General features: G+C 38.6%; 1 protein-coding gene and 1 long non-coding RNA gene across 5 annotated transcripts in view; both read left to right on the top strand.

The window, feature by feature from the left end:
- The window catches only part of LOC131160618 (ultraviolet-B receptor UVR8), a 49073-nt gene that overhangs the window by 18043 nt on the left and 18300 nt on the right, over positions 1–12730 (top strand). For all 4 annotated transcript variants that reach the window (XM_058116460.1, XM_058116459.1, XM_058116462.1 and 1 more), the window contains exons 4-5: positions 4424–4505; positions 6194–6349. In XM_058116460.1, the coding sequence (XP_057972443.1) occupies positions 4424–4505; positions 6194–6349 (238 nt within the window). The remainder of the gene's footprint in view (positions 1–4423; positions 4506–6193; positions 6350–12730) is intronic.
- Positions 7760–8476, top strand: LOC131160619 (uncharacterized). Its single transcript, XR_009138108.1, has 2 exons — positions 7760–8030; positions 8176–8476. It is a non-coding gene; the product is annotated as an uncharacterized LOC131160619 (long non-coding RNA).

Genomic DNA, 12730 nt, shown 5'->3' with positions numbered 1-12730 from the left:
CTAGCTAAGCTTGTTTAGGGCATTATGCTTGCCTGTGACTGCTTATTTCGTGTGCTTGGGATGAGTTTCCATCATGTAAATACTAGTGTAGGGTTATTTTCTGTTAGTAGTCTTTGTATGTCAAATAAGGCAGTATGACTCCTCGGTCACTTTGATGTTTCCTAGTGTCAGGATGATAATTACATAAAAACCTCTTTAGGGGAGGGTGAGTGTTTATCAGTCATTGTAAAACTCACTAGCTATTGTCAATGTGTTTAGCCTACTTGCCCCCTCGCTAAACACACAATGTCAACGGAGGTGTTGTTAATGAATTACGTTTGCTTCAATGTTTACTGTTTGCTTGCCACGGCTTTCATGAATGCTTACTGTTTCTGCTGCCATTTGATTGAATGCTAATGAAAGTGTTTCGTGGATGAATGTTGGTAAACGATAGGCTGGCTAGTTAAGCAAGAGTGTTTTAGCTAGCGCTGCACGACCCTTCACAAGGGTGTGAAAATAGTCGGATTGTGACACACAGGCATGCAAGGTCACATTAATAATTTGAGGGCTATCCTACAGTTCTTGAAGCAAAATTGGCTTTTTCACTAACATAAAGAATTGCAGATTCATGGTGGGCAGTTTTGACTGCTTGGGTTTCCTTGTCTTGCCAAAGGGAATAGAAGTTGATTTATCAAATATTGAAGCTATAACCAACTGGCTGACTCCACGGAGATGCAGAAATTTTCATGGTTTGTCTATATTTTACTTGAGATTTATTAGAATTTTAGCACTATAGTCACTCCAATCACTGAGTAGACGATGGAGCAAAGTTCAGCCGGACTTCGAAGGCTGAAAGGAGCTTTGAGGAGATAAAGAAGATGAACCAAGCACCAAACTTGGCCTTCCCAGACTTTGATAAGCTCTTTGAAGTTGATCATGAAACATCCAAGAATGCAATTTGGGGCTGTCCTGAATCAAGAAAGAAGACCAGTGGCTTATTTCAGTGAGAAACTCAACAAGGCTCGGCAAAATTACTCTACTTATGACATGGAGTTTTATCTATTGTTCCAGCATCGAAATTTTGGTGGCATTACTGTATTCAAAGGGAATTCATTCTAAATTCTAACCATGAGGCCTTGAGATATCTTGATTCCCAAAGAAGCTAAGTCAGAGGCATGCTAAATGGGTGGCATTGTTGCAGGAGTACACTCACATTGAGACGTAAGGCTGATTTGCAAAATAAGGTGGCAGATGCATTGAGTAGAAAGGCATATTTTCTAAAAGTATGCCTACTAGTGTTGTTGGGTTCAAGCTGTCAAGGAACACTACAAGTAAGACCGTAATTTTTTGAAAATTCTTGAGAAATTTGCAGCTATGGATTGTATGTGTGCACAGAATTTGTGGTGAAAGACGAGTATTTGTTCAGTGGGTTAAGCTATGGATTTTTGAAGGTTCGTGAGGGAATAGATATTTAATTGCATGGGGGAGGTTATTTTGGCAGGGATAAGGCACTAAATTTAGTGCTAAGAGACACTTTTTGTCTTCCATGCGCCAAGATGTGCACAAGTATGTTGATCAGTGTTGCACTTGCCAAGTTTCAAAGGGGCAGCAGCAAAATACAGGCCTTTACAGTCCTTTACCAATACCTACAGCCTCATGGGTTGATGTTAGCATGGATTTTGTGCTTGGATTGACACGAATGACTAGAGGTGTTGACTCCATCTTTGTATTCTGGACTGATTTTTAAAGATGGCCCACTTTATTGAGTGCAATAAGACATTGGACGCGACCTATGTGACAACTCTTATTTTTCGGGAAGTGGTCAAATTACATGGGATTCCAAAGACTCACATCTGATCTAGACACAAAGTCGCTCAACCATTTTTGGAAGACCTAGAAGTTATTGGCTACAAAATTGAAGTACAACTGTGCCTATCACCCTCAAAACAGATGGGGAAACTGAACAGATGTTTGGGGAATTTATTGTGGTGCCTTGTAAAGGACAACATGTGGCAATGGGGTTTGACCTTACAACAAGCTGAGTCCTTTTCAGGTGGTGTACGGTAGAATCCAATTTAGGTTCTTGACCTTGTTGTTGTATCTAACCAGCCAAGGCCTAGTGATGAAGCTATTGCTTGTGCTGAAAATTTGGAAGAGAGCAAAGAGTTTGAAGCAGGCTAACCAACTTTACAAGGAAAATGCTAATAGGCGCTCAAGGAGTATCAGGTTGGTGTCTGGGTGCTGTTTTTTCTTTGGAAAGAGAGATTTCCAGGTGCTTACCACAAGTTGAAAAGTCGAAAGATTGGGCCATGCAAAGTTTTGCACAATTTTGTGAAAATTTCTATGAAGTTGAACTCCCTCATGGCTTGAATATATCACCGATCTTAATGTGGATGACTTGTATCCATTCCATGGTGATATACAAAGTGTTGAGTTCAAGAACTCCACCAGAGTCACTCTAGCAAGGCAGAAAAAATTAAGGCAATCATACATATGTGAGACGTGAAGACTAGGGCTGGAATTTATTTCAGATTCTTTGTAAAATGGGCTGGCAGGCCTAATTATGAGAATTCATGGATTAACAAGGAGGAATTCATGAAGATAGACCCTAATGTGTGCTGGGCAGCCAAGATGACAACTCGCACAAAGGCAAGTCCTTTCTAAGAAGGGAGGAATATGCAATTCTGCAATCTTCGTTTAATTTCTGTTTATATTATGTGTTTTGTTTTATGCGTGCAAGGGTGGGTATTTGTGTAATTTCAAAATTTTGGTGTTCATTTTGATCAAATTAGATTTGGGGGTTTTTTGTAATGTTTAGGGGTTAATTTTGTGATGAGATTTATTTTTAGAAGGCTTGAGAAGATAAGTGGTTTTTAGTGGGGGTTACGTGCGAAATGGGAGTTGGCTTCTTTTGGAAGCCCTAGGATTGTATAAGTAGGAGCCTTCAAGGCTTCAACCACTTTTCTAGTAGATTTTTTGGCTTGTCTTTGAGAAGATTTTTCAGGAGAGCTCAGCTCTAGACAAGCTGGGGTTTGACAATTTGGAGGCTTGGGTTTTGAGGATTCGACCCGCAGTGCCTACGAATCCCTCGATTGCTGCTAAAGGCATAAGAGGCTAGCATAGAGTCGCTATTACTGTATTGAAATAGTGCTAAAATAGTTACTGATATGAGGATTAGCTTGCTGTTGTGCCTAGAAATTGCCCTATTTTTTTGTTGTGCCAAGAAACAGGTGTAATCTCTTTATTATTTTGAGGATTCAGTAGCTATTTGAATCAAGAAAGGTTGCTGAAACACTATTCTGAAATCTGAGTCTTTATTTGTGAAATTTTCTTCTATTCCTGCATCTATTTGCATCAAATTGGCACTACCCATTACTCATTACCACCATCCCAACCTCCAAATGTTGACTGCCACCAAAAAAGAGAAGAAGAATAAAATTCAAACTGTCTAATCATTTTTTGAAAATTGGATACAAGTTTTTGGATATTTAACCAAGAGGGGCTTAATTTCTGTTTCTTTATTTTCCTTTTCTCCTTTATTGCTAGTTGCAACGAAACGTATGCCTGATGGCTAATTTCTTTTGTGATGCTGCTGCATGTTAAGAATTAGATGCTGGCGAATTTGTTGGTTTTTTGGGATAAGGTAATTATGTAGCTTCCTCATGTTATTGGCTGGTGACTCTGAATAGAGTTAGTACCAATGATGTGCTGCAGAGTAGGAGGTCTTCTAAGGCTGATTATTAGGAGTACTTGGAGTTTGGGTGTGTGCAAATTCGGTGGAGGAGCTTTTGAGTATCAGTTTGGGAAGGGTAAGGATGCTGGGAGGCTGTGGATAGGTGCTTTTTTTCGCTGTTTTGTAGGGAATTTAGTTGGAACGGAATGCTCATGCCTTTTCTAGCAAGAGATGCCTATATCTTTGCTTTGATGCAGGGTTCAATATTTGGCATTTCTATTGGCTTTTAGTGTTGGCTGTTTCAAGGGCTGTTGCTTTGAGGATGTCATGCCAGCATGCTAGCTGTGGTTGGGAACTTGGGAGGCATTGTTGAGCTGATTGTTTTTATTCTTTTCTATTTTCACTTTTGCTTATAGAACTTCTTGTTCTGTTCATTTTACTTTACTCTCCTTGCTCTTCTAATAAAGTTTAGTTTTCTATTGAAAAAAGAAACATTTTTTTTCCCCCATTCACATGGATTTCTTTTTTATTTTTTATTTTCTAAATTGGAAACACTGCCTGTAATGGAACATTTTTACATTTCAACTTCGTAGATTTGTTGTGCATCCTGGTTATCTTAATAATAATATAGAATGTGTGGTGGGTACCAATCTTTTGATACTTTTTGATTTATTGTCTTGGCATGAGTGCCTATTAATGTTATACTGTTGGAAATCTTTTATGGCATCAGTTACTGATTGTAAGTTTCTGTGTGCCTGTATTTTTCTGAAGTTGGGGGCGAAATCAAAATGGTCAACTTGGTCTTGGTACCACTGAGGATTCTCTTGTTCCACAGAAAATTCAAGCATTTCAGGTACTGCAGGTTTATTCTTTTTGAGAGACATGAATTGTCTTTACTAATGTGATTTTAAGGTCATTGAAAGATTCAATACCTCTTGTCATGGAGTTGTATGAGTATAAACTTGTCATGAAGTTGCATAAACTTTGGTGCAGTTTTATTCTTCGTGGTTGATATTTATTTGCAAGATGAATTTGCTTTCTATGATAAATCATGTGCATCATGTGGACAGCTTACCTGTTCCATTCCTGGTGTTAATTTCTTCTGACCTTCTAGGTCTTATGCATTATATTTCCTTGAAAAAGATAGAAGAATTTTATGCCTGCTCGGTCTTCCTGAAAAAGTATCATTAATTAAATATTGTTAGAGAGAGAATGTAAACTGTTGGAATTTTAAATTCCAAATTCACATCCAATTTTTGGAAAAATTCCCACATACTGACTATAGAAAAGTGGATTTATACAATTGAAACTTGTTTTTTTCCACACGTGGATGCCAATGGCTTGGTATGGAGTATTTATAGGACCCCAAGTACATTTCTAGGGAAATGTATACATTTATGGCACGCTTAAATATTCTTAGAGACATAATATTAAGGACCCATACAAGACTGCAGATGAGACACAATCACTCCATCCATACCCACAGCAAACAAAATGAAAGATAGAGGATCCCCTTGCCTCCCACCCCTAGGGGCTGAAAACCAAGTGACTGTTAAAATATCAAAATCTCATTAGCTACAAGGACAGCATCCAACATATACCATAACATAATAACCATTCAATAATTAACGTCCAATTCTTGCGAGGTCAAACTTATCTATTTTGAGATTCTTCAAATCTGTTTGAACTTGCTCAAAATCAAGAAGCACTAAAGGTGCAATAGACACTTTATCCAATAAATCGAACATGGATTAACTCAGATTTAAAAAGAGCATGCCCAAAATGGAATTCTATGAGCATAGTGAAATATGATCAACTAATTTAAATTTAAATATTAGATGGCCCAAAGACAAAATGATCAACTAATTTAAATTTAAATATTAGGTGGCCCAAAAACAAATGAAATTGCCCAATCTTGATTACAGCACATTAGAATACTTCAATAACAATAATTCTTCAATTAGTTCAGCAAATTCTATAATCAGTCAAAGTCAGCTACTCGAGGTCAACACATAGCATGTGTTCTTGGATTGAGGGCATTGTAAAGAGTATATTAATGAAGAAAATTATAATTTTATGACAGATTAGGAACATGACATGACCACAATTTCTTTTGCACATTCTTAAATGTCATTTTTTTAATGTAAATAAAGATGAACTTGTTTGTGAGTGAATGCATGGGCTAGTGTTCCGTTGTTAACATGATTGGGACACAGTATTCATATTTGGGAAAAGGTCCTGCCTATAGCAGACTTCGTTTGTTAAGGAATGCTATAATTTGCACTGTTCGTTTCTAAAGGATTTTTGTAACTTGAGCTGTCACGATGATAATGTTCAAAGGATCTTAAGTATTGGCATTTACCTGTTAATAACTGTTGGCTGTTGCTGATGGATTGCAATATTCCAATCCCCAAACTTTGTCATCAAAGGGAGCAAAAATAAGTACCACATATTTTCAATAAATGATTTATGAGACTTGTAAAATATATATTTTGCAATGAAATGATTAACTTTGATAAATTTTCGCATGCTTCTTTGTAGGGAGTACCTGTCAAAATGGTTTCTGCTGGTGCTGAGCATACAGCTGCTGTTACAGAAACAGGTGAACTCTATGGCTGGGGCTGGGGTCGATATGGAAACTTAGGCTTGGGTGACAGAAATGACCGCCTAGTTCCTCAGAAAGTTTCTACAGTTGATGTAAGTCAACAGACTTGGATTATTTCTACCCTGATATTATCTTACATGTCTTGGACATATTGTTCCTCTTTGTACTTGTACAAAGAAATATATAAATGAGATTTTTAAATTATTAAAATTTGATATCTGAAATGAGGAAAAGACATGCAGTAATGGCATTTGAGCTCAATTCATGTGTAAATAAAATGATCCCAAAACCCATGCAGCTTTCTCTCAACTTTGACAAAGTTTAATGACATTGGCACACTTTGTGGACCTAACGTATCTTTAGAGAACATATTCACACGATATAACTTGGTGATGAGGACCTCATCCAGTTGTCTCAAGATTGTAGCTTCAGTCATGCAATATTGAGATGCATCCCTCCGACACAAGCACAGGTGCAGTTGCAGCCTAGCTTGAGGAGAATATTGATCCCATGATGGATTTGCTGTGTTAGGAAACATGGAAAATTCTAATTATTTTGATTTGTTTCATTCTCAAAGCTAGGAAATTGTTATTATTTGTTATTTTATTATTATTTTAATTTAGGAAAGTGGTCCTTACGGGTTTGTTTCCTATTAGGACCTAAGTCCCTATTAGGACTTAAGTAATAATCGTATAATCACATTTGGATTTTAATTCTATTCAATGTTAGGGAGTTGAAAAAATGAATTTGAGTGTTGAGGTTTTGAAAAGGTACATGACGGTGAGGAAGCTTTGGTGATGCTGTGGACTGTTGATGCTATTTTTTTGGTGTGATACGTGGGTTTGGGAGGAGTAAGCAGCGAATAGGCCTTTGGAGATGTGCAGTTTTTGATCTGTTTTGGACCGTGCAGATTGAGAGAAACACTAGGATTTTTAAATGCAAAACAAGTCCCTTATCTGTTCTTTAAGATAGTTTTGTTTTTTGGCTTCCTTTTTGGGCACATTCTTTGGGTTTTTTTGAAGGAATTTTTGTTATTAGATATTCAGCAGAATTGGAAAGGGGCTGTCATGTAATTGTTTCTGATTTTCTATTTTTGTTTTTGTTTTGTTTTGCTTTGTTTTTCCTTTTTGTGTGTTTATCTGGGAAAAAAGGCACGTGAAGTGAGTTTTTTTTTTTTTTTTTGGGGGTCATCCATAAGGTAGGGAGGCCCTTGGTAGTGAGACCTTGTGTTTGGGTAGGGATGGCAAAACGGGTCGAAACCCAATGGGTGACCCGTCCGTTTAAGCTGGGTTTGGGTTTTATACAAGCCGACCCGTTTATAAATGGGTCAACTTGAAATCGACCTGTTTATAAACGGGCCAGCTGAGAACCGATCCATTTATAAACCGGTCAATTTGGAACCAACCCGTTTATAAACGGGTCAACCCGGGTTTGGGTCGGGTCGCCCGCCAGGTGCCCGTTTACCTTATTATATATACACTAATACAAAATGAAACCAAATTGGAATTTATGCCCTCTGGTATCCTGGCTGTGGCCGACCCATTTTCTCCAATCCCCGATTCCCCATCTTGATTTTGGAGTGGCTTTCCGCTTGTGGCCATCTCCCATGATCCCATTCCCATCTCCCGACTCCCCGATTCACAAATCTAGATACCTGGGTGATTTGAGTGAAGGAGAACTAGAAGAGATCAAGGAGCCTGACGATTGACGAGCTTGAATGCCTAAAGGATTCTTTGCACCACTGCATCGGCCCTGATTTGTCCAAAAATCCAGGTGCTGGTTCTTGATTTTTTTGTTCTTCATATTTTTATCCTTTGCTTTGAGAGTTTGATTTGCGACATTATGATTTGGCTGTTTGTTTTGGTTATGCTTTTGATCCTATTCTCATCCCTCCTCATCCTCCCCTTCCACCTTGCAGCGGCAGACCAGCAGTAACCCCCAGGCGGCGCCGCCCACCCCACACAGCCATGCTAGAACTGAGATCTCAGATCTCCCGATCCCCCTGCAGCAGGGCACCCGCCACCCAGTCTTCTTGTTCTACATTTTATGTTTTTTTATTTAAATATTAATAAATAAAATGGAGGAGAAGGAGTGCTGTTCTGAGATCTCAGATCTCCCGATCCCCCTGCGGCAGGGCACCCGCCACCCAGTTGTCTTGTTCTACATTTTTTTTATTTAAATATTAATAAATAAAATAAAGAGGAGTGCTGTTATTATTATTATTTTTTAAAGTGTCATAAAAATTTAAAATAAATAAATTATATTTTTAAACAGGTACCTGTTTATTAAACGGGCGGGTTTCGGTTTACCTATTAGTCACCCGTTAGTAAACAGGTTAACCCGAACCTGAACCTGTTTATGACCCGCCCGTTAACCCGTTTTGCCACCCCTATGTCTGGGTGATCCTCTGTCTCCCTTTTTGTTTACCTTAGTAGTAAATACTTGGGTTATAGGTTATATGGATAGGCTATGTTTTGAAAGAAGGCTTCCATTCCACATCTTAAGTTTTCTGGTGATGCTATTTTTTTTAGAATTATGATTTTAAGGTTTTAAGAGTGTCTCAACCGCGTTGCAGGTGTTTGAAGTCGTTTTTGGCTATAGAATTTTTCTCTTTTCTATGCTTTTGCATGTTCCAATGTTCACTAGTGGCCTTTGACAATGCTCATTCTATTTCATTTTGGGATCCAGCTGCAAAGAGTTTCCAAGAGGTTACATGGGTGGATATGAGTTTATTATTCTTTAGATGATTGTAGCACTCTTGTTTGAGCTTGCTTCTCTAGCATTCCTATATATTTCTTGATCATTTGTTTAGGATTCTTGTGAGTGTCATTGAGAGGGCTGAGAAGATGATAGGATCATTTAGTTAGTTGGAGGTTGTGAGGAGGACTACATCTAGATATGGTTGGAGATGGGGTTTCCTATCTACATTTTTGTGGGGGTGGAGGGAGGGGGTTGATCTTGGTGTTTCCCTTTTGAAAATTCAGTCCCTTTGGAATAATGTGATAAAAAAGGCTAAAACAGAATGAATGGGATTGGGGTGTTGGTTGAGGGGTGGTGTGGGGCTGGGTGGGATATTGCTCATACTGGTGTCTGTAAATTCATCTCTTAGATTTATCCCTCATTTATTTCTCCATTCGAGGAGTTGTATTTTTAGGGATGATTTTGAATGTCTGTTTTGGTAGAATTTGTGGAAAGGGGATGTTCTTCCTTGTGATGCCTTTCCTGCTCTATATCACTTTTCTACCGTCCATGAGGCTCTTATTTCTAATTTCCATAGGCAGGATGGACTTCTTGGAATCTTTTTAGTTAACTCTATGATAGAGAGATGGATGAATTTAGTTCTGAGTATTATTCTATTGAAACCGATTTTCTTTCACTTTTTAAAATTTTATCTATATGGCATCGATTACTATGACTGATTATTGGGTGAGTAGGGGTATAAGATATTATTGTCCTTCGATATACGTGTAATGTATTAAAATAGACAAGGATAACTAACCATTCCACGGCCAACTATTCACTTGGTAAGCTACTGTTGGAAAAATCCTTACTATAGACAATCTCCAGGAAGTAGGTTTCTCTCATCCATAGATGCTTTTTTTATGTTTGGAGCAGGAGGAATCGGTTGTTCACATCCTTATGCATTGTTCATGGACCACGAAATTGCGGAACTTAGTCATCTCCATTGTAAACCAGAAGTGGGTCATTGCAGCTACGGTGGGAGGTGAACTGTGGGCTTGAAAGGGAAGGAAGAAGATCTCTCTCCCTCATTCCCCTTGATATTTTTTGGGCGGTGTGGAGAGAAAGGAACCGAAGAGCCTTTGAAGGAATTATTGCTCCTATTCAGGCTCTCATGGACCATTGGATTACTATGACCTCTTCCTGGCATTCTGGGCTGGTTGAAAGGGACCCCTTTGTTATCCTTAATTTTCTGGACACCTCTTAGTAGGGGATTTATTTCTCTTGTTCTTTCCTTTGTGCTTGAGTGGCATCCCTTTGATGCCTCTTTTTTATATAAGTTCTCTCTGCGTATAAAAAAACAAGAAACTTCTTGTTTTCTTCTCCTCTCTTTCTTTAACATGGTATCAGAGCAACAATCTTAGAACCACAAAGACATCACTGACGTTGACATGATTCTTCATGTCCTAACATTAAAGAATCTCTTGCCATCTCAACCATCCACTTATGTCTTCGGAATTATAGTTGGAATGAAATCTTTCCACCGATGGTGTGATTGGAGGAAGTTCCATGCTTCTTCTCGACAAACCACTGCCACAGACATTTCTAGAGCATGTCGATCTGTTGGCCCAGCTGTCAGCACATGCATCCTCACTTGGCCGTTGTTGTTTGGTAGGCTGATGCTGATGCCACATGCTAGTGGGTGAGGCCAAATTTTTATCTGTTTGCATCGTTAGGTTGCAGGTCAAACAGCTCTTAGGTAACCCTGTTTGTGTCCCAAGGTTGGATCTCATCTGTTCAGGTACATTCTTATTAATGATATGTGAACCTAAGCAGTACATCTTTACCATCTGTTAGCTGTTTTGTGTGCTGGGTTGTTTGTGATCTTGAGGCTCATTCGTTGCTGTCAGTTAATTATTGGTGGTGTTATAAGATTTGTGATGGAATCCATGATTATGAAAGATCTAGTTCCCCCTGCATTGCTGCTGATTACAAGCTGAATGGTACCAACTACTTGCTGTGGTCTAAGGTGCTCAAGGTCTATTTGTCCAGCGGAGGTAAGTTTGTACATCTTTTTCAGTTGGGTCCTAGTGATGACCAGAAAAGAAAATATGGGTTCAGGAAGATGCATCAATTATCTCATGTTGTAGGATTCCACGGAACTTCATAGTTCTAGAGTGTGTATGCACCTTGATGCCGCGAAGGAGATTTGGGAGTATGTCATACTTTAGTAATCTGACTTGGATGCATTACCTTTCCTTGGAGTACTTCATGTTACGACAGAGATACAAAGGTGTCACCGAATACTTTGCTAAGATGAAGTATTCATAAAGAGTTAAATATGTGCAGCCTATAATGCGGATATTTGTGAGTTGCAAAGACAAGGGAGAAAAATGACAGTTCTTCAAGTCTTAGCAGGTTGGAAGACCAAGTTTGAATTAGTCCACTCACAAATTTTAGGAAGTGTAGAAATTACCATTTTTACTGAACTCTATTCATGCGTGCTTTGTGCATTTTTCAATTAAGAACACAAAGTTCTAGCATCCCCACTCCTTGCACTGACGAGTTTGCTTTTATTACTCAGGGGATATCATGCACCGGCTGGCGCATAGTGACCAGAAAACCGTAACACCCTAGCAGACTACGTGTTGGTGCGAATGTTCCAAAATGTGGTACATTTTTGTTCCAGAACAATAAATCTAATGATCCAAAGTTTTAGTTCTATATTTTCAAGACATTTTATTGAGAAAGTGGGGAATCATCACATTTTATTTCTATTTCTGTCATTATTAATCTATTCCACAACAGAAATTCTCATCTAGATTTAGAAACAGCTCAATATCCTGGCCAAAATATGCAAGTGCCATATTTTTTCATCAATATATCTAATTAAGTAAATCCTTCACGTTCCACATTTTAGAGCATCTTCCATAGGGTGATACAGTTCCTGTTCCATTACACGAACAAGAACGTCCTGCATTCTAGGTAACATCCGCTGGCACAATTAGAGGTTTTTGTAGTGGTCATGGAAATTGTGATGGAAGATATGGGCATAGTAAAGGCACACCACAGAAGTGTACTTATTGCGGATTTGGAGGTTGCACAGTTGACCAATGTAGGGACTTCATAGCAGATAGGGGTTATTAATGCTGCAAGAGCTAACTATGTTCTTACCCATTCACCTCTTAGGGAACATCTCTCTGTATCAGTAATTGAGGAATAATATTCCAGGTACCTACAGTATCCATCGTCTCAATAGACATCTGTTCCCCTTGCATCTCTTGCTTACACACATAACTCTACAAGTTGTCTGTCATCGAGTGCCTCCTCTGCTAGACCTTGGGTTATTGATTCTGCTGTCAGTGACCTTATGACAGGCACACACACCCAATCTCTTTTCTACACAGATTTTCCTCATGTTATGCTTGCAAATGAGTTACTCGGTTCTGATATTTGTGGTCCTAGTCATGGTTTTTGCAAATTAGGTTTTTGGTATTTTGTTACCTTTGTCAATGATTATTCAAGGATGACTTGGCTTATAAAATAATGCTGAGTTACTATCTTTTGTTCCTTTTGTTCTGAAATTAAAACTCAATTAGATTTTTCTTTCACATTCTTTGTATAGATAATGCTGAAGAGTCCTTCAGCACCCAATTCACCACTTAAATGACTTCAAATTGATCCACCAATCTTCCTCTGCTCACGTCTCACAACAAAATGGGGTTGCTGATAGGAAGAACTGACACTCTTGAAGTCATTCATACTCTGTTTCAAATGCATGCACCTAAAGTATT

This window comes from Malania oleifera, chromosome 7 (genome assembly GCF_029873635.1).
Source record: "Malania oleifera isolate guangnan ecotype guangnan chromosome 7, ASM2987363v1, whole genome shotgun sequence".
NCBI classification, from domain to species: domain Eukaryota; kingdom Viridiplantae; phylum Streptophyta; class Magnoliopsida; order Santalales; family Ximeniaceae; genus Malania; species Malania oleifera.
The sequence above is the reverse complement of the archived record's forward strand: the minus strand, read 5'-3'. Positions and strand labels throughout refer to the sequence as shown.